Below are 18,418 nucleotides of genomic sequence, written 5' to 3'. Positions count from 1 at the left end.
CACGACCCTCCGGGCCTTTTCTGCTGAACTGCGCCCCAGCTGGGGCTGTTGCCCAGGGTTAGGCAACCCCAGCGGGGAGATTTGGAATGTCTTCTTTCTGAACTGTAGTAGCTTCTTGTTGGCCCACTCTTCCAAGCTGTCGAGGTTCCTCCCGAAGGCAGCCCTCCAGTGTATACACTGGTCCCCTGCCTTAGTTTTGTGTCATCTGCAAACTCTGTCAGGTCCTCGGGGACATTGATAACATCATTAAGTCCCAGGAGAGACCTTAATGCATCCAGTCAGTCTTTTACTCACCTCTTTGCCCATCTATCAAGACTGTCACTTCCTTGGTTTGATACACAAGTATTGTGGGAGGCAGTGTGAGGTGGGTTGACCATGATCTAAAAGCAGGGATGTCACTTACCAATGACCGTCATGAGCAAAGCAGACTCAGCTTGGGGAAATCTACTTAATTTTTTACTAATTCAAATAGATTTATATAGTGAGAAGAAAAGAGAAATATTGAAACAGCACCTCCCTTTTCCCCCTTTTTCCCAGGCTCAACTTCATTCCTTCATTGTGGACTCCTCTACCTCCTCTCCCCATGAGTGGTAAAACGGGGAACGGGGAATGGGGGTTGTAATGGGTTGACCTTGGCTGGATGCTAGGTGCCCACCAAGCTGCTCTATCACTTCCCCTCCTCAACTGGACAGGGGAGATAAAATATAATGAAAGGCTTGTGGGTTGAGATAAGGACAGGGATCACAATCACAATCAAAAGCAAAACAGATTCGACTCAGGGAAATTAATTTATTTAATTGTGAATCAAATTGGAGTAGGGTAATGAGGAAATAAAACCAAATCTTAAAACACCTTCCCCCCACCCCTCCTTTCTTCCCAGGTGCAACTTACTCCTCATTTCTCCACCTCCTGCCCCCGAGTGGCACAGGGGGATGGGGAATGGGAGTTGTGGTCAGTTCATCACATGTTCTCTTTGCTGCTTCTTCCTCCTCACACTCTTCCCCTGCTCTAATGTAGGGTTCCTCCCACAGGAGACATTCCTCCATGAACTTCTCCATCGTGGGTCCTACCCAGAGGCTGCAGTTCTTCACAAACTGCTCCATCGTGGGTCCTTTCTACGTGTCATTTCCACAGGGTGCAGTCCTTTGGGAACAGACTGCTCCAGCGTGGGCTTCCCACAGGGTCACAGCCTCCTTTGGGTGTATCTCCCTGCTCCGGCATGGGGTCCTCCAGGGGCTGCAGGTGGATATCTGCTCCACCATGGACCTCCATGGGCTGCAGTGGGACAGCCTGCCTCACCGTGGTCTTAACCATGGGCTGCAGGGGAATCTCTTCTCTGGCACCGGGAGCACGTCCTCCCCCTCCTTCTTCACTGCCCTTGGTGTCTGCAGGGTTGTTTCTCTCACATATTCTCACTCCTTTGAGTGACTTCATCCCCACCCACAGATAGCTGTTCTCCATGGGTTCTGCCTCAAGGCACTGAAAACCCCCAGAACCAGCCACAGTTTACCCCTCTGAGGTCTTGTGTCTGCACTTGTACTCTCCTTTTAACACTCTGCTCAGGAGCTGGGACGCACTTCTCTTTCATGGTTGATTGTAATAACGTGTGTGTGAGTGTGACGTTGGTTTTCACATCCCTGACCAGCTCTTCCATATTTTCAAGTACAAGACCCAAGCAAACATCACATTTTTTGGGCTCCCTGGCAGCTGTGAGAAGAAGTTTTCCCAAAAACCTCCAGAAACCTCCTGCACTGTGTTCCCAATGCAGTCAATGTCAGGGTCATTGAAGGTCCTGGTAAGACACGGTGTCATTGATCCAGAGAAAGCCTCAGGTTTTCAAAGAAGGCTTTGTCCACTTCCTTGAACTGACTGTGGTTTCATTATGTCCTGCCAAAATATCAAGATAAATGGCCTCTCCTCTGGGTCTCACCCACAAGCGCTCAGCCCACCTATTGCCCATCCCATAATGGAGGTCCATACTTCCCAGCAGCTCCATCAAACAGATGATGACCGTCTCCTGAAGAGCCTGTGTCCATCCTGCACATCCCGCGAGTTGTGCAAGCTGTCCCACCACACATTGGCAGTTCTTCCATCAATGTGGCCCTTCTGTGATGGCACGTGGGGCTCCAGCTCCTCCTGTCTGTGCCCCAGGCTGAGGGCATTGGTGCCCATTTGGGCTGCAGCACCTCAGCTGCTGCCCGCTGGGGCCCACCTCAGACTTGTCACAAACTAAACTGGAACTGAGTCCCAAGACCCCATATATGTAAAGGCTTTGCTACATGGCAGAGATGTGCTCGGAATGGATTGCAGATGGCAACGTAAAAGATATGAGATGTAGATGTAGATGTAGATGTAGATGTAGATGCAGATGCAGATGTAGTTGTAGATGATGAGAAAGATGCCATGAGGGGTCCACAGAGTGAGCAAACCCTGCTCTCACTGACTCCAGATGGAAGAGGGCCTGGGCTGTGCAGCCCTGACAGGAGACCATGAGACACCATAGTCAATGCTGATCTAATACATATAGGTGATGGAGAAGAGAAAGAGAGAAACTTAGCTCTCCTCATGCAAATAGCTCCACTGGGGCAGACGACTACCTCTATACGCTGCCCTGTCCATACCGAGTGGGGACAAATTTCATTCTCCTAAAAGTGGCCATCTGCTGTCATTTCAGTTGGCCAAAGGAATTTCCCAATGGCCTCCAAGATGGACATTGCCCTGTCCATGAGAATTGCTCCACTAGAGCCTGCAGTTTCCTGCACATACCTTGGGCCACCTCTGGCACCTCAAATGCCACCAGGTATTTGCATCTGAAGCACTCACTCCTGCCCTCCATCTCCATTAATTAGCAGGGGAGCTGAGACAAAAAGCTCACATGCAAATGTCCATTTTTGCACACCTGAAGAGAGGCAAGAGAAATCCCACCTCCTGTGGGTTTGTGGCAGTCATGAAAGGGAGCTGAGACCCCTTCCAGGCAAAAATACTACAAACCCAGGATGAGATGCCTCGATTGCCTCAACTGAATCTCCTCCCTCAGAAGTGGTAAAGGAGATCCCTCACGTTCACTGGGTATTCTGCCTACTGATGGGACAGGGAAAGGTGGTATTTAGACTCAACACTCTCTCTGAGCAGGAAAATGACAGTGCTGGGAAGTAGTGTCTCTCCCCAGCTGAGGAAGGGAACAGCAGTGATTCTTTCAGCCTGTTTCACAGCAGGTTCCCCTGGAGCCCCAGGGACACCTGGAGGGAGCCCAGAGGGGGCAGAGAAAGTGCTGCCTTGGGCTGGTCCTCTGCTGCTGAGCTGGGCTGGGCTCCTGGGGTGGAGGGAGGGAGCTGATGGCAAGTGGGCAGTGCTGCAGAGAGACAGCTCTGCCCAGGAGCAGCTTTTCTTCAAAGCACAGCCTGGCTGAGGGCACTACCTGCAGGCACCGAGGGGAGAGGATCGAGGCAGAGAGACTTTAAAGGCAGTGTGGAGTGGGAGGACAGAGGAGAGTTGACTGGAAGAGAAATCTTCACAGCCCTCTATATGGTAAGTCTCTGAGCTGCAGGGCAATAAAAATGAGTATTCTGCAGGGGTCTCCTAGCCCTGGTTCATCCCATAGCCTGTAGGAACTTCCAGGAGGACTCTCACAGATTCCCTAGTATGGAGGAGAAGGATGTGCGCTACAATAGGGATTCCTCCCTGCACTGTCAGAGGGACAGGGCATGATGGCTGCCTTCTCCCGGGGATGGCTGCAGGGGTGTAAAGGTGGGTGTGCATCCAGGGGTGCCCAGGGCTGTCCTTCCGAGCAGGGTCCCTGCACCCCAGGGCACTGTGAGCCGGGACAGGGACTCCACTGCCTGCCAGGGTCAGCACTCAGTCTGCCCAGGGAGCTCCCCAGGGCACTGCAGGGAGAAGCTCAGGATGGAAGGAGTGACCGCTAGCCAGGCAGGGTCCTTCTGCTGTTGAGAGGGTGCTGTGTGTGTCAGGGCTGCTCACAGCTCCACATCACCCCCAGCACATTTCTGGAGAGGATCTTTCAAAGATGACAATCAAGGCAAGGCTTTCCTGCTTCAGCTTGTGCATTCCTGAGTCTTTGCATTAAAGATTATACTAGTTGGATGGGTGGGAATGGAAATGGATCTGTCAGGTGTGGACAACCCTCTGAGACACCTTAACTGTTACACTGAGAGATCCCAGGTCGAGCTCACCAAGTGACTCTTTCCAGAGGAGACTTTGCCATAGGAAGGTCAATGAAGTTGCTCTTTGAGACAGAGTTGCTTTCCCGACCCTCAGTTCATGTCCTGCACTGAGGGAGAGGAGAGAGGGCAGGGAAAGAGTACTGGAGGTGTTGAATTTGGACAAGACACTGAGACTCCAGGAGCATTGCACTGAGAGATGGGTAGGTCTGCAAGGAACCTCATCTAGTCCCCTAAGGCACTGCTCAGCCTACAGACAGCACGACAGCATCACCTCGGTGGTCTCTGTGGGACTTGTTTGAGCTGCTCCTTAGCTTCTGCACAGACAGAGATCCCCCTGGGCAGTGCCCTGCTGCCAGGAGGTGTCTGCAGGGCAGAGCTGACCACACAGCGGGTGCGTTGGGGTCTTGAGCACTGGCAGGGAGCAGATACGTGGGAACAAATAGCTCCTGGCAGGGAGAGCTCCAGGCAGCAGAGACATGGGCAGGGAGGGAGAGGGAGCTACTCTCAGAAACACTGTGGGAGGGGGAACTGGGTACCTCCCTGCCATCCCCTGCAGTGCAGAAACCTCTCCTGGAGCACACACCACCCCCCATCAGGTCTCCTCTCCCATGTAGATGTAGCACAGCCTGTGGCCCCAAGGCCATGGGATTTCAGGCTGAGTCACTCCTTCGCAGCAGGGCCCCTCATGAGGAGAAACCCCCAGGTACCCATTTGTCAATCTGATGCTGTTGACAGGAGCTTTGGGGCATTTATCCATGTTTCCTCTCCTGTCCATGCTGCCTTTGTTCCCACCTCAGTTGGAAGCTCTGGGCAATGAATTTTGTGGGGCTGGGAGTGAGCCAATGCTGCTTTTGATTTCCTCATCTTTAGGACGTTTGACTCTTTCCCTGGGGGGTCCTGCTGGGCTGCAGGGTGCCCTCCAGAAGGGCACAGCTCACCCATGGCATCTCTGTGTTATGCAGGAGCCCCACGGAGAAGAGAACTCAGCACTAAGGCCACAGAAATGCTGCTGGGTGGCTCCACGCAGGCAGCGGCAGTGAGCCCTCTGTGCCCCTGGCTGGGAGGGGAGAGCTGAGCTCCTCCTTGGGTACACTGAGGCAGGGTGAGGGATTTGGAGGTCTGCACTTGCAAACTGGATTTCTTTTGCTCTCAGCAGTGTCCAGTTTCTTTTGGGGAGAACACTTGAGTGCTATCGTCCTCCAGCTCAAAGAGGTGCCAGCACAAGGCAGCTGAGACCAGGGCTGATGGACAGACTGGCTGTCCTCACTCTGCACTAAGGGATGGCCCCTTTGCTTCTCAGGATCCACAAGGTTTCACTTGAAGGGCAGTACTAATGCCAAGGATTTCTGCCTTAAAAACACTCCTCAGGGGTGGTGGGGCCACTAGAGCAGAATAAACAAAACAAAATCCTCACAGCTCTGCTCCAGGGTTGGGTGACTTGGGAGCGACAGTGAGGAAAAGCTCTTTGATATCACGAGCGGATTTAACCATAGACCCTGTGTTCCTATTTCCCTGTTGCTGTAGGGCAGCGCTGGCTCCCCCAGAGCCCACCGCAGAGTGCACTGCTGCCAGGGACACCCTCAGCCAGCACCAACCAGAGCTCACAAAAGGGACCTGCCAAACGTCTTCTTGATTAGGGACAGGTGGTTTGGGGGTTTCTATAAGAAATGGAATAGATTTTGCTCAGAGAAAGCTGTCCTAACTCACTGATTGATTTTCCTCCATGAATAGGCTCCCACGCCATGAGGGACCAAAAGTCCAATGGAAGCTCCATGACTGAATTCCTCCTCCTGGCATTCTCAGACACACGGGAGCTGCAGCTCTTGCACTTCTGGCTCTTCCTGGGCATCTACCTGGCTGCCCTCCTGGGCAATGGGATCATCATCACCACCATCGCCTGCGACCACCACCTCCACACCCCCATGTACTTCTTCCTCCTCAACCTCTCCCTCCTTGACCTGGGCTCCATCTCCACCACTGTCCCTAAATCCATGGCCAATTCCCTGTGGGACACCAGGGCCATCTCCTATAAGGGATGTGCTGCTCAAATTTTTGCCTTTTTCTTTCTGATGTCAGCAGAGTATTTTTTTCTCACAGTGATGGCCTATGACCGCTACGTGGCCATCTGCAAACCCCTGCACTACGGGACCCTCCTGGGCAGCAGAGCTTGTGTCCACATGGCAGCAGCTGCCTGGGGCAGTGGGTTTCTCTATGCTGTGCTGCACACAGCCAATACATTTTCTCTACCGTTCTGCCTGGGTAGTGCTGTGGACCAGTTCTTTTGTGAACTTCCCCAGATCCTCAAGCTCTCCTGCTCAGAATCCTACCTCAGGGAAGTTGGGCTTCTTATATTAAGTTCTTTTTTAGTTTTTGGCTGTTTTGTTTTCATGGTGCTGTCCTATGTGCAGATCTTCAGGGTGGTGCTGAGGATCCCCTCTCAGCAGGGGCGTCAAAAAGCTTTTTCCACCTGCCTCCCTCACCTGGCTGTGGTCTCCCTGTTTGTCAGCACGGGCATCTTTGCCTATGTGAAGCCCCCCTCCTTCTCCTCCCCATCCCTGGACCTGGTGCTGGCAGTTTTGTACTCAGTGGTGCCTCCAGCTGTGAACCCCCTCATCTACAGCATGAGGAACAAGGAAATCATAGAAGCCCGGCAGAAACTATTTGAATACGCTCGACTTCAGATTAATAAGGAGCCCATTATCCCACTAGGGCTCCCACTGTATCTTAGGAAAAGCCAGGTCTAACTTTTCTTCATATGTGTCTTTATTTTTACTTTGTGGTTGTTTTTTTTTTTTTTTATTTTGCATTTGATTTTTGTTTTGTACCTGTGATGTTATTATTCTTGGCCTTCTACTTGTTTTTTCTTGACTCAAATACTGCATGTACATGTGGATCCAGGCTCTCTCTTTAGATAAGCTCAATAAAGGAAGCAGTAGAAAATTATTTGTCACAGTTCCTATCTCCCACATCTCCTCTGGAGCTGGGAGAGCAGCCCCAGTGTGCAGGAGGGGTTCAGGAGGCGAATGCTCAGCTGCCCCATGGAGGAGCAGCCCCCGTGGCCATTGGGGCTGCCCCTCGCTGCCTCGGTGGGCACTCCCTCTCTGCTGCCTGTGAGTCGGGGCTGCTGCTTCCCTGGAGCCATGGCCACGGCCAACAGCGGAACACGGCCTTTCCAGTGCTGGTCTCTCCTCACTTCCACACTGTCCTGCTGTGTCCTTGCCTTTGTGTCTCCCTGAAGGTCTCGTGTAACTTGTGACAGTCCTTTTGTCTCTACAGGGCCATCCCTGTGGCTGAAGGCACGGGTGGGCCATGGGAACCACTCTGTCAGAGCTGGCCTCTCTTCTAGCACCACCATAACCAAAAGGGCTCCTGAGGACAGGGCCAGAAGGCTGGCCAGCCCTTCCAAATCTGGTGTCAGGAATAGACCCAAGAAGCTGCTCTCTCAAAAGGACCTTAGCTCTTCTGGGGTTCTTGATGGATTCTGAGGGACAAGCTCAGAGTGCCAGGGGGATCTGTTTGTGACCAAGGGCTGGATGAAGACCTCCCTTCTTGGTTGCACATGTCAACTCAGAGAGCAACGGGTCTTTGACTTATCTGCCAGGCACTGTCCCACCTGCAGTGGGGCTGATGGCAGATGCCATCCTGGAGAGGAATCGGGAGCTGCCAGGAGAAGTCAGGGCATCTCCAGGGACAGTGTGTGAGTCTGGGTGGGCAGTGAGTGGCACCTCATGGAACGAATGACAATCCAAGGAGGAGTCTCGCAGAGGAAATGTGAACCTGAGGAGACCATAGGTTGACAAGGGCTCTGCAATGCCAGGAGAGGCTGTGAGGAGCCAGAAGGCAAAAGGATGTGCGACTAGACAGTGATTCTTCACACTCTGATGGAAAGCCTGTGGGCTGGATCTAGTGCAGCCCTCCCCTGCCCTTAGTGCCATTGGAGACGCCCCATTGTCCTACCAAGCACTGCCCTTGGCTACTGAGCCGACAGGGAAGATGGAAAGGGGCTCAGAAGCAGTGACCTCCTCCGGCTGGCTCTGCTTCCCACCCTGAGCATCATGGCCAGTGCAGGGTCACTCCATGGCCCCAGGGCACCACAGCCCCCTCACTCTGCAGAGCAGCACTGCCAGCTTGGGGCCCTGCAGGGAGCATGGGGTGGGAACCAGGAACAGCCAGCCAGGCCAGCACAGATGTGCTCACCTGGGGAAAGGCTCTCTGGAGAGCAGGGATAACTCTGGAGAAGAGCAAGGGAGCATTTCTGTACTTGCAGGGAGGAACCAGTGAGAAAGAGAAACCTCTTTCTGCAGGCACCCACTCAGGGCAGCCTGCTCTGTCCCCTGGCCAGGACTCCTGTGGTGGTTTGGGGAGAGGGGCTGACATTGGGGGTGCATGTTCATTCTGTGGTGGGGATCTTCTGGACTTGAGAGCAGGAGTCCTGCAGTTTCATTAACCTCCCTTTCCTCATGCCATGGTGAGCCTCCAGCCCGGGGGCTGATGGGGAGGCTGAGATCCCTCTCTGCCCCCCAGCAGCTGCTGTGCCCTTCAGAGGGGCTGGGGCTGTGGGCTTAATGCCCAGAGCTCTGCGGCACCCTGTGGTGGGCACTGCTGTGGGGCCAGCCCAGACTGGGCTGGGGAGCAGGCAAGGGAGGTGGGAAGAGGTGGGGAGGGGCTGGGCTGAGCTGGAAAGTGCCCAGGAGATGACAGCACCAATGGTTGCTTAGATGTTTGACCATGCAGGGCGAGGACATGCTCCAGCGGGTGTGTGGTGCAGAGCCCGATCTGCTGGTAGGGAGCCAAGACATGCAGGTGCAGGAGAAAGGAGCCTGGTCTGTGCCCTTGGTTGCATGAAGAGACAGAGAAGGAAGAACAATTGTCCCTTGAATTGCAGGTTCATCCTCAGTGTGTGACAGATGTCAGCCTCTGTCCATCTCTTCTCTCTGAATGCATCTCAATGACTTTCAAGGAGCCTGATGGTCCCAACAGATGAGAAGAGCAGCCCAAGAGGGCAGGATGGTGGCACAGTGGCTCTGAGCAGCCCCAGTGAGCACAGCAGGCAGCATGTCCTCAGTCATGGCCACCAGCCACAGTTTGACATATCCCCTTGGAAATGTTCTGGGGGTGATCTGGAGCTTGGAGCAGCCCTGACCCACACAGCACCCTCTCGACAGCAGAAGGACTCTGCCCTGCTCTGCTGGGGATTGCACCTTCCACCCAGAACTTCTCCCCACATCCCCATGGTGAACTTCCCAGAGAAGCTGAGTGCGCACCCTAGCAAGGAACAGTGTCCCTGTCCCAGCTCACAGCCCCCTGGGGACCCTGCTCTGAAGGACAGCCCTGGGAACCACTGGCTGCACACCCACTTTTACACCTCTGCAGCCTGCAGCCACCCTTGGGAGAAGGCAGCCGTCACATTCTGTCCTTCTGATGGTGCAGTGGAATGTCTCTGATCTGTAGCACATCCTCCTCCTCTACAATAGAGAAACTGAGTCTTGTACTTCTAGATCCCATAAGCTTTGGGATGTGCCATCTTTAGGAGATCCCTCCGGGAATCACAGCTGCATTGCCCTTCAGCCAGAGACTTACCGTGTTAAGGGCTGTGAAGAATTCTCTTTGAATCAGCTCTCAGCATCCTCCCACCCCAGACTGCCTTTAACCTCTCTCTGACTCGCTCCTCTCCCCTCGGTGCCTGCAGGCAGTACCCTCAGCCCTGCTGCGCTTGACAGAGGAGCTGCTCTTGGGCAGAGCTGTCTCTCTGCAGCGCTTCCCGCTTGCCATCAGCTCCCTCCCTCCATCCCAGGAGCCCAGCCCAGCTCAGCAGCAGAGGACCAACCCAAGGTGTCACTTTCTCTGCCCCCTCTGGGCTCCCTCCAGGTGTCCCTGGGGCTCTGGGGGAACCTGCTGTGAAACCTGCTGAAGGAATCACTGCTGTTCCCTTCCTCAGCTGGGGAGAGACACTTATTCCCAGCACTGTTGTTTCTCCTATGAGGAAAGGATTTGGACAAAAGAATCACCTTTCCTTGTTCCATCATTAGACAGGACACACTGACAGTGACAGGCAGGGATCTCCTTTACCCCTCTGAGCAAAGGGATTTAACTGAGTGAATCGAGGCATCTCATCAAGCACCACCAGAGCCGTTTCCACAGAGTGGCCAAACCCAGAGGGCTGTGGTCATGGGCACAAAGCCCATCTGGAGGCCAGTCATTAGTCCTGTGCCCCAGGAATCAATACTGCATCAAACAGAGTTTAACTTCTTCATGTCCATTGTTTCACCTTCCCTTTTCTTTTCCCCTCTTTTCACCCATCCAAGTCCTTCGCTTTGATCATCCTTGTACACACATGCAAACAGCCAGCCTCTCTTTGCTCTTTCCCCAATGGCCCTGGCTTTGCTTGCTTTGTAGCTGTTTCTGAGATCATCACCATGGTAAATCCTACTTTGGAAGGAAACTCCATTGAAGTACTACCTCCCCTGAGTATTTGTAGTTCTCTGGAACACCTCATGGCATTACCTTGTGAGAGGCGCCACAATCAGGGTAAGCCATCTGCACACTAACATTCACAGCTGACCAAATGGAGGTTCAGTCCGGGGAGACCTTAAGAAACTTTGGGCTTTGGCCAACAGAAGTGTCCTGAAGTTCACAAGGAGAACTGGCCAGTCCTGCCTCAGGGGAAAGAATAACCCCGTACATCAGGAGCTGGGACCTGACGTGCTGAGTAGTGACCCTGAGGAGAACGGCCTGTGGGCACTATGATGGACACCACAGGAGCCAGTGGTGCCTGCTCACCATGAAGAAGGCCAGCTGCATACAGGGCTGCATTAGGAGGAACGTGGCTGCCCAGACAAGAGGAGTTACCATCCCCCTTGACCCAGCACGGCTGTGGCCACAGCTAGACTAGGGTTTCTCTCTGGGGGGCTTCATGATCTAGGCAAGTGGGCGGAACCTGAGGAGTTTCCAGAGGAGATCTGCCAAGATGTGATTCAGGGACGAGTGCACGTGCCCTGTGTGGGGAGGCTGAGGGACCTGGGCTTCTTCACTCTGGTGAAGTGGAGGCTCCGGGGAGGAGAGTAGTTACCTGCAACTCTTTGAAGGGTGCTTGCAGAGAGGACGGAGTTTTCGTTCTCTGTACAAAACCACGTTAGAAAGGAAGAGTGCCACAAAGTGCATTTGGGAGGTAGGGATTGGCCATGAGGAGAAGGAAATGGCCATCAAAGGGCAATGCTGTGATACAACAGGCCACCCACCTGGAGTCTGGATCAGCCCTTCAGACTTCTTTCTCTCCATTTCTTTGTTGCTTCATTTATTTGGAAACGGTCTCAACATTTCCATCATACTGAGACCCACGGTATTGAAAAGAGAATTTTCTGCCTTTCACAGAGCCCAGTGCCCCAAAAATATCCCTGCCTAAGGACTGTCCATGCCACCACTCGCTCTTGGTACAGAGCAAGTCATGCTCTTTGGTGTCCATTTCTCTTGCACGACATAGGAATGCAAGGTACAAAGCTTCAATCAAATGCACTATTTTTGAATACCCAAATTCACACTATTTTCATCAAATTTTCTACAAGAAGGACTGGAAGGAGGATCCAGGAAACTACAGGCCTGTCAGCCTGACCTCGGTGCCGGGAAAGATTATGGAGATGTTCATCCTGAGGGCGCTCACAGGGCACATGCAGGACAACCAAGGGATCAGGTCCAGCCAGCACAGGTTCGTGAAGGGCAGGTCCTGCTCGACCAACCTCATCTCCTGCTATGACCAGGTGACCCGCCTAGTGGATGAGGGAAAGGCTGTTGACGTTGTCTACCTGGATTTCAGTAAAGCTTTCGACACTGTCTCCCACAGTATTCTCCTGGAGAAGTTGGCGACTCGTGGCTTAGACAGGTGCACTCCTCGCTGGGTTAAAAACTCGGCACTGGTGAGGCCGCACCTCAAATGCTGTGTTCAGTTTTGGGCCCCTCACTACAAGAAGGAAATTGAGGTGCTGAAGCGTGTCCAGAGAAAGGCAACGAAGCTGGTGAGGGGTCTGGAGGACAAGTCTTATGAGGATCGACTGAGGGAGCTGGGGTTGTTCAGTCTGGAGAAGAGGAGGCTGAGGGGAGACCTTATGGCTCTCTACAATTACCTGAAAGGAGGTTGCAGAGACGTGGGTGCTGGTCCCTTCTCCCAAGTGACTAGTGACAGGACCAGAGGAAATGGCCTCAAGGTGCTGCAGGGGAGGTTCAGGCTGGATATTAGGAAAAATCTCTTTACTGAGAGAGTGCTGAGACACTGGAATAAGCTGCCCAGGGAAGTGGTGGAGTCACCCTCCCTGGAGGTATTCAAGGAACGTGTGGACGTGGTAATGTGGGACATGGTTTAATGGGCATGGTGGTGGTTTTTTTGGTTGATGGTTGTACTTGATGATCTTACAGGTCTTTTCCAACCTTAGTGATTCTGTGATTCTGTGAAATCTGTGCTATCTGTCCTCCTCTGTGAGTATATATACAAATTTCTCTCTGTCTCTAGGTATATCTAAATGTATAAAAAAAAAGTAGAGGTGTGTACAATTTCTCAACAAAATGCATTTCCCACCAACACTCAGAGTGGAGAAAGTCTGTCTGAGAAATTACTCTATTTATGCTGTGTTTGTCACTACATCGCAAGCCTCAGTGGGCACTCGGACCATGTTTTCCTTAGCTGCCTTCCTTGTGCCGACAACAAATTTAGAGAAGCCCATCTGGGTGCCCTCACCCCCCCTCACCATTTCCAGATGACCTTTGGCTTTCCTGGCTCCACCTCTGCACCCCCACGCCAGGTTTCTAGCTGTCTCCTGGGTAGCCTGTTCCTCCTCTACCTTCTCTGCACTTCCTTCTGGTGTGTGAAATCCCAAATCAGGGCGTCCCTGTGCATACACACCAACCTCCTGCCAAGTCCTGCTCTGCTCCCTCCACATCAGACTGATGTGTTCCCAGGCTTTGAGGATGTTGTCCCTGAGGAGCTAAAAGGGCCTCACAGCCCATTTGCCCTCCAGTCAAAGTCCAAGCAGACCCTCCGCCAACTGAAATCAGCTCTCCTGCAGTCCGGCACTGTGATTCTTCTGGTTGTCCTGCTTTGATACCATCTCACAGTCATTACAGCCATGGCTGCCCTCAGAGTTCACGTCCCCATCCAGACCCACCTTGTCTCTGAGTAAGGTACCAGCCCTGGTCAGCTCATTGACCACCTGTGCCAAAATGTTGTCTTCAACACCCTCCAGGAACCTCCTGGGTTACTTGTGCGTGGTCCTACTGCCCTTCCAGCAGGCTGTGGGGTGCTTCAGCTGCCTGTGGTTTTGAGGAGCTGTGGCCATGAAGCTTCCTCCAAGGCAAGGCTCTGTGCACACCAGCCTTCCCTTTGCCCCGAGCTCACCTCCACCTCCTCACCCTCCTGCCTGCCTTCCTGACAAGCCATCACCACCCACGGCTTCCCTCCCACCACCCGAGCTGTCCACCATGACTCTGCAGTCCCTGTGGGCGAGCCCGTTTCTGCCTGTGCAGCAGCAATGACAGCACCGGTGAGGGGAGAGGAGAGGCCGGCAAAGGGGAAGTGCCTGGGAGTTTGGCTGGAAGGTTACTTCTGTTGCAGGAACAGGGAGATGCGAGGAGAGGCAGCCATGAAATGGGTTTGAAGGCACTTTTTTTTGCAACAACTCAATTGGTCAGGTGCTGAGGCAGGTCTAGTGATGTCACCTGGAGTATTAGAAAACCTCCCCAGCAGTGCTAAGAGCTGAGGAGAGGGGAGAGGTAGAAGAAGGTGAAGGTGACATGGCTGGAAGGTGGAGTGTGATGCCATTTCTATTGCAGTAACCTGACTGACTTGCAGGGAGATACCGTGACACCATCAAGCACACCAGAAACCCCAGTATGACCCAGATGACAGCTCAGAGAGGGGAGAGGGAGAGAGGTGGCTAAAGCCAACATAGTTGGGCTGTTGCCTGTGAGGTCATCTCATCACAGCAATGTGATTGGGCAGGAGCAGTCAGGCATCATGAGGTCCTAAAGACCTCCAGAGCTGAAAGCTGCAAGCAGATGAGTAGGCCCCTGGGGTGGTCCTGCCCTGGGGTGAAGCCACCTGTACACGACATGGGAACCTATGGGCCATGGCATGAGAAATTTCAGGATGTGGCAGAGAAGAGTGTGAGAAGGGTCCAGAAGTACAGGCAAGACCATGTGCCCCGGCTGGATCTCACATTCCATTCATTGAACTGTAGAGATGTGAGAGGCAGCCAAACAGCACTGACAACTGGAGAGGAGTGTTGAGGAGCTTCTAGGCAGACAAGACTCAAAAGGCCAGCAGTGCCAAGGCAACCCCTCAGTGGTGCCATTTAAGGCCCAGATGGCCAAGGCAATGGTATCTGAACCAGCAAAGGAGGGTACAACTGGTGAGGGGTATTAAATGTGGAGGAGACTGGGGCAGAGAGAGGGAGAGGTCAAGATGGACTGGGAGGAAGAAGCCTGATCACCATAGTCTTGCTTTCTTATTAAACTCTGCTCCCGGCTATTGGTTGAGTGAGTGTAGTCACTGTTGGGTGTGTGTTTGGGGTGCATGTATGTACATGTTTTTCTGGCCAGCTCCAGGTGGGGCTGGCTGGAGAACAAGGACACCAGGAACTGGAGAGACCTAGGGCTGGAGCTGCCAAGTGAGGAACAGCCCTGAGCCTGGTCAGGGCTGCTTGAAGGCCCCTATCGGGGTGGTGTACAGGGCCCCAGGTTTTCCTCCACATGCTCCCTCCTCCTACGGCTCTCACAAAGTCCACCAGCCCCACAGAGAAGCCAAGAAAGGGCTCATCCTCCCCATGATCACAACTGAATCCCAGACCTCTAGCTCAACCCCGTCTGAGAATCACAGAACCACGGAATTACAGAATCACAGTATCAAAGAATGGTTGAGGTTGGAAGGGACCTCTGCAAACCTCCCTGCTCAAGCACAGCCACCTAGAGCCAGATATGCAGGATCATGCCCAGAGGCTTTAGAATATGTCCAAGAATAAAGAATCCGCAACATCCCTGGGCCACCTCTGCTGGTGCTCCTATGTTTCTTTTTGTGCCCATTACCTCTTGTTCTGTCGCTGGGCACCACTGAGAAGAGCTTGGCTCCACCCTCTTTGCACCCGCCCTTCATGTATTTATAGCCAATCATAAGATCCTTCCTGAGCCTTCTGTTCTCCAGACTGAACAGTCCTGCCTCTCTCAGCCTTTCCTCATAGGAGAGATGCTACAGTGCCTCCCGCGACCCATCCCCTTCCTCGACCTGCTGGCAATACTTCAATGCAGGCGAGGATGCTATTAGCCTCCTTTGTCACAAATGCCCATTGCTGGCTCAGGGTCTGCTTGGTGTCCACCAGAAACACCCCGGGCCTTCTCTGCCAGGCTGCTTGCCTGCTGGGTGGCTCTGAGCATGGACTGGTACCTGGGGTTACTCCTCCCCAGGGGCAGGACATTGCACTTCTCCTTGTTGACCTGCATGAGGTTCCTGTTGGTCCATTTCTCCAGCCTGTCAAGGTGCCTCTGGTTTGCAGCACGACCCTCTGGTGTATCAGCCACTCCTCTGCCCCATCACTCAGATCATTGCCTGGAACCACTATTGACCCCTGGGGTGCACCACTAGTTACTGGCCTCCAACTAGACTACATGCCACTGATCACCACGCTCTGGGCCCAGCCATTCAGCCCATTTTCAATCCACCTCCCCGTCTGCTAATCCAGCGCACACACTAACAGCTTCTTTATTAGGATCTTAAGGCAGACAGTGTAGAAAGCCTTCATGAAGCCCAGGTAGACAATAGCCACTGTTCTCCCCTCATAAGATTATCAAGTAGGTCAAGCATGACTTCCCCTTGATGAATCCGTGCAGACTCTTCCTGATGACCTTCCTGTCCTTCATGTGCCCAGAAATGGTTTCCAGGATTAGTTGCTCTATCAGGTTCCTAGGGATCGAGGTGAGGTTGACTGGGCTGTAGTTCCCTGGGTCCTCCTTCCTGCCCTTCTTGTAGATGGGGGTAACATCTCCTTTCCTTCAATCTCCGGGGACTTCTCTCAGTCTCTGGGAAATCAGTCTCTGGCATTGATCAAAGATTATCGAGTATTGCCTCACAAAAACTTCTGCGAGGTCTCGCAAGACTCGTGGGTGCAGCCCATCTGGGCCCAGGGACTTATGTCTGTCCAGTTTGCCTAAGAATTCCCAGACCGGTTCTCCTTCCACCAAATGCACATCGTCCTTGCTCCAACGTTTTCCCCTGGTCTCTGGGACCTGGGATTACTGAAGGCCAGTCTTGCTAGCAAAGACTGAGGCAAAGGTGGCACCCAGTACCGCAGCCTTTGCCATGTCCTGTGTAATCAGGTCTCCTGTCTTGTTGAGCAATGGACCTACATCTTTCCCTAGTCTTCCTGTTGTCTCCCGTGTCTTTACAGAAGCCCTTCTTGCTGTCTTTGATATTCCTGGCCATATCTAATTATTGAATTCCTTTGGGGTTTCAGCTTTTCTGTGTTACTCCCTGGATTCTCAGACAATGTCTCTATAATCATCCCAGGTTACTTGTCTGTGGTGGGTTGACCTTGGCAGGACATCAGGTGCCCACCAAACTGCTCTATCACTCCCTTCCTCAGCAGGATGGCGGGGGAGAGAAAAGAAGATGGAAAAAAAATGTGAGTCCAGAAATAGGCAGTTTAAGCCAAGGCCATGTGCAGAAGCCAAGAAAAACAAAAGGTTTATTCTCTACTTCCCATCAGCAGGAGATGTCCAGCCACTTCCCGGGAAGCAGGGCTTCAGTACGTGTAGCAGTTGCTCTTGACGACAAACGTCATAATAATGAATACTCCCCTCTCCTCCCTCTTAGCTTTCATTGCTGAGCAGACATCATATGGTGTGGAATATCCGTTTGGTCAGTTTGGGTCAGCTGTCCCAGCTATGTTCCCTCCCAACATCTTGCCCACCCCGAGTCGAGTGGCCTTTGGGGATGAGGGGGGAGAATGTTGGAGAGACAGCCTTGATGCTGTGCGAGCACCACTCAGCCAAAATACTGGTGTGTTATCAACACCTTTCAAGCTATCAGAACAAAGCACAGCATTATGAGGGCTCCTATGGGGAAAGCTAACTCCATCTCAAGCAAGCAAAAAAACCCTGCAGATCTGCACCTCCTTCGTCACCTAACGTCCCCTCACACTCTCAGTCTCGCCAGAGCCCAGCTCCAAAATTGAAAACCTCCAGCAACCGCTCCCACATGGAAGGTTAAAGCACTAAATGCTGTTGCTGGTCCTCACCTTCCCTTGGCAGCGCTTCTTTCCTCTACTGGGGACTGGATGCCCCAAAGTCAGTGCAGTGCTCTGTGTGTGGTCTAGTGAAGACTGGATAGAGGGGGAGAATCCCTCCCCCTCATCTCCTGGCCTTGCTCCTGTTCATACAGCCACCATGCTGTTGGCCTTTTTGGCTGCCAGGCCTCACCACCGACTTATATGCAGCTTCATGTTCCACACGACCCTCAGGGCCTTTTCTGCTGAGCTGTGCCCCAGCCAGGGCTGTTGCCCAGGGTTAGGCAACCCCAGCGGGGAGACTTCGAATGTCTCCTTTCTGAAATGTAGTAGCTTCTTGTTGGCCCACTCTTCCAAGCTGTTGAGATTCCTCCCGAAGGCAGCCCTCCAGTGTACACAGTGGTCCCCTGCCTCAGTTTTGTGTCATCTGCAAACTCTGTCAGCTCCTCGGGGACATTGATAATGTCATTAAGTTGCAGGAGAGACCCCAATGCATCCAATCAGTCTTTTACTCGCCTTTTTGCCCAGCCTCAACTGGACAGGGAAGACAAAATATAATGAAAGGTTCGTGGGTTGAGATAAGGACAGGGGTATCACCCAGCAATCACCATCACAGGCAAAAGAGACTCGACATGGGGACATTAATTTACTTCATTGCGAATCAAAACAATTAAAGTAATGAGAAAATAAAACCAAAAATTAAAACACTTTCCCCCCACCCCTCCCTTCTTCTTGGGCTCAAGTTACTCCTGATTTGTCTACCTCGTCCCCCAGAATGGCACAGGGGGATGGGGAATGGGGGTTGAGTCAGATCATCACATGTTCTCTCTGACACTTCTTCATTCTCACACTCTTCCCATGCTCCAGAGTAGGGTACCTCCCATGGGAGACAGTCCTTCAGAAACTTCAATGCGGGTCATGTCCACAGGGTGCAGTCCTTCAGGAACAGACTGCTCCCGTGTGAGCTCCCCATGAGGT

General features: G+C 52.9%; 1 protein-coding gene across 1 annotated transcript; it reads left to right on the top strand.

Annotated features, from left to right (window-relative positions):
- Positions 1-5,923: 5,923 nt before the first annotated feature.
- On the top strand, positions 5,924-6,925 carry LOC132320196 (olfactory receptor 14A16-like). The gene has a single exon (XM_059832467.1). The coding sequence runs from the start codon at positions 5,924-5,926 to the stop codon at positions 6,923-6,925; it is 1,002 nt and encodes a 333-aa protein (XP_059688450.1).
- The last annotated feature ends 11,493 nt before the right edge of the window (positions 6,926-18,418 follow it).

Source organism: Gavia stellata, chromosome 34, assembly GCF_030936135.1.
Source record: "Gavia stellata isolate bGavSte3 chromosome 34, bGavSte3.hap2, whole genome shotgun sequence".
NCBI classification, from domain to species: domain Eukaryota; kingdom Metazoa; phylum Chordata; class Aves; order Gaviiformes; family Gaviidae; genus Gavia; species Gavia stellata.
Note: the sequence above shows the minus strand (reverse complement) of the source record. Positions and strands in the feature narration are given on the sequence as shown.

What these genes read in the sequence shown, in the direction of transcription:
- LOC132320196 (XM_059832467.1), top strand. Translation starts at nt 5,924, where the DNA reads ATGAGGGACCAAAAGTCCAATGGAAGCTCCATGACTGAATTCCTCCTC.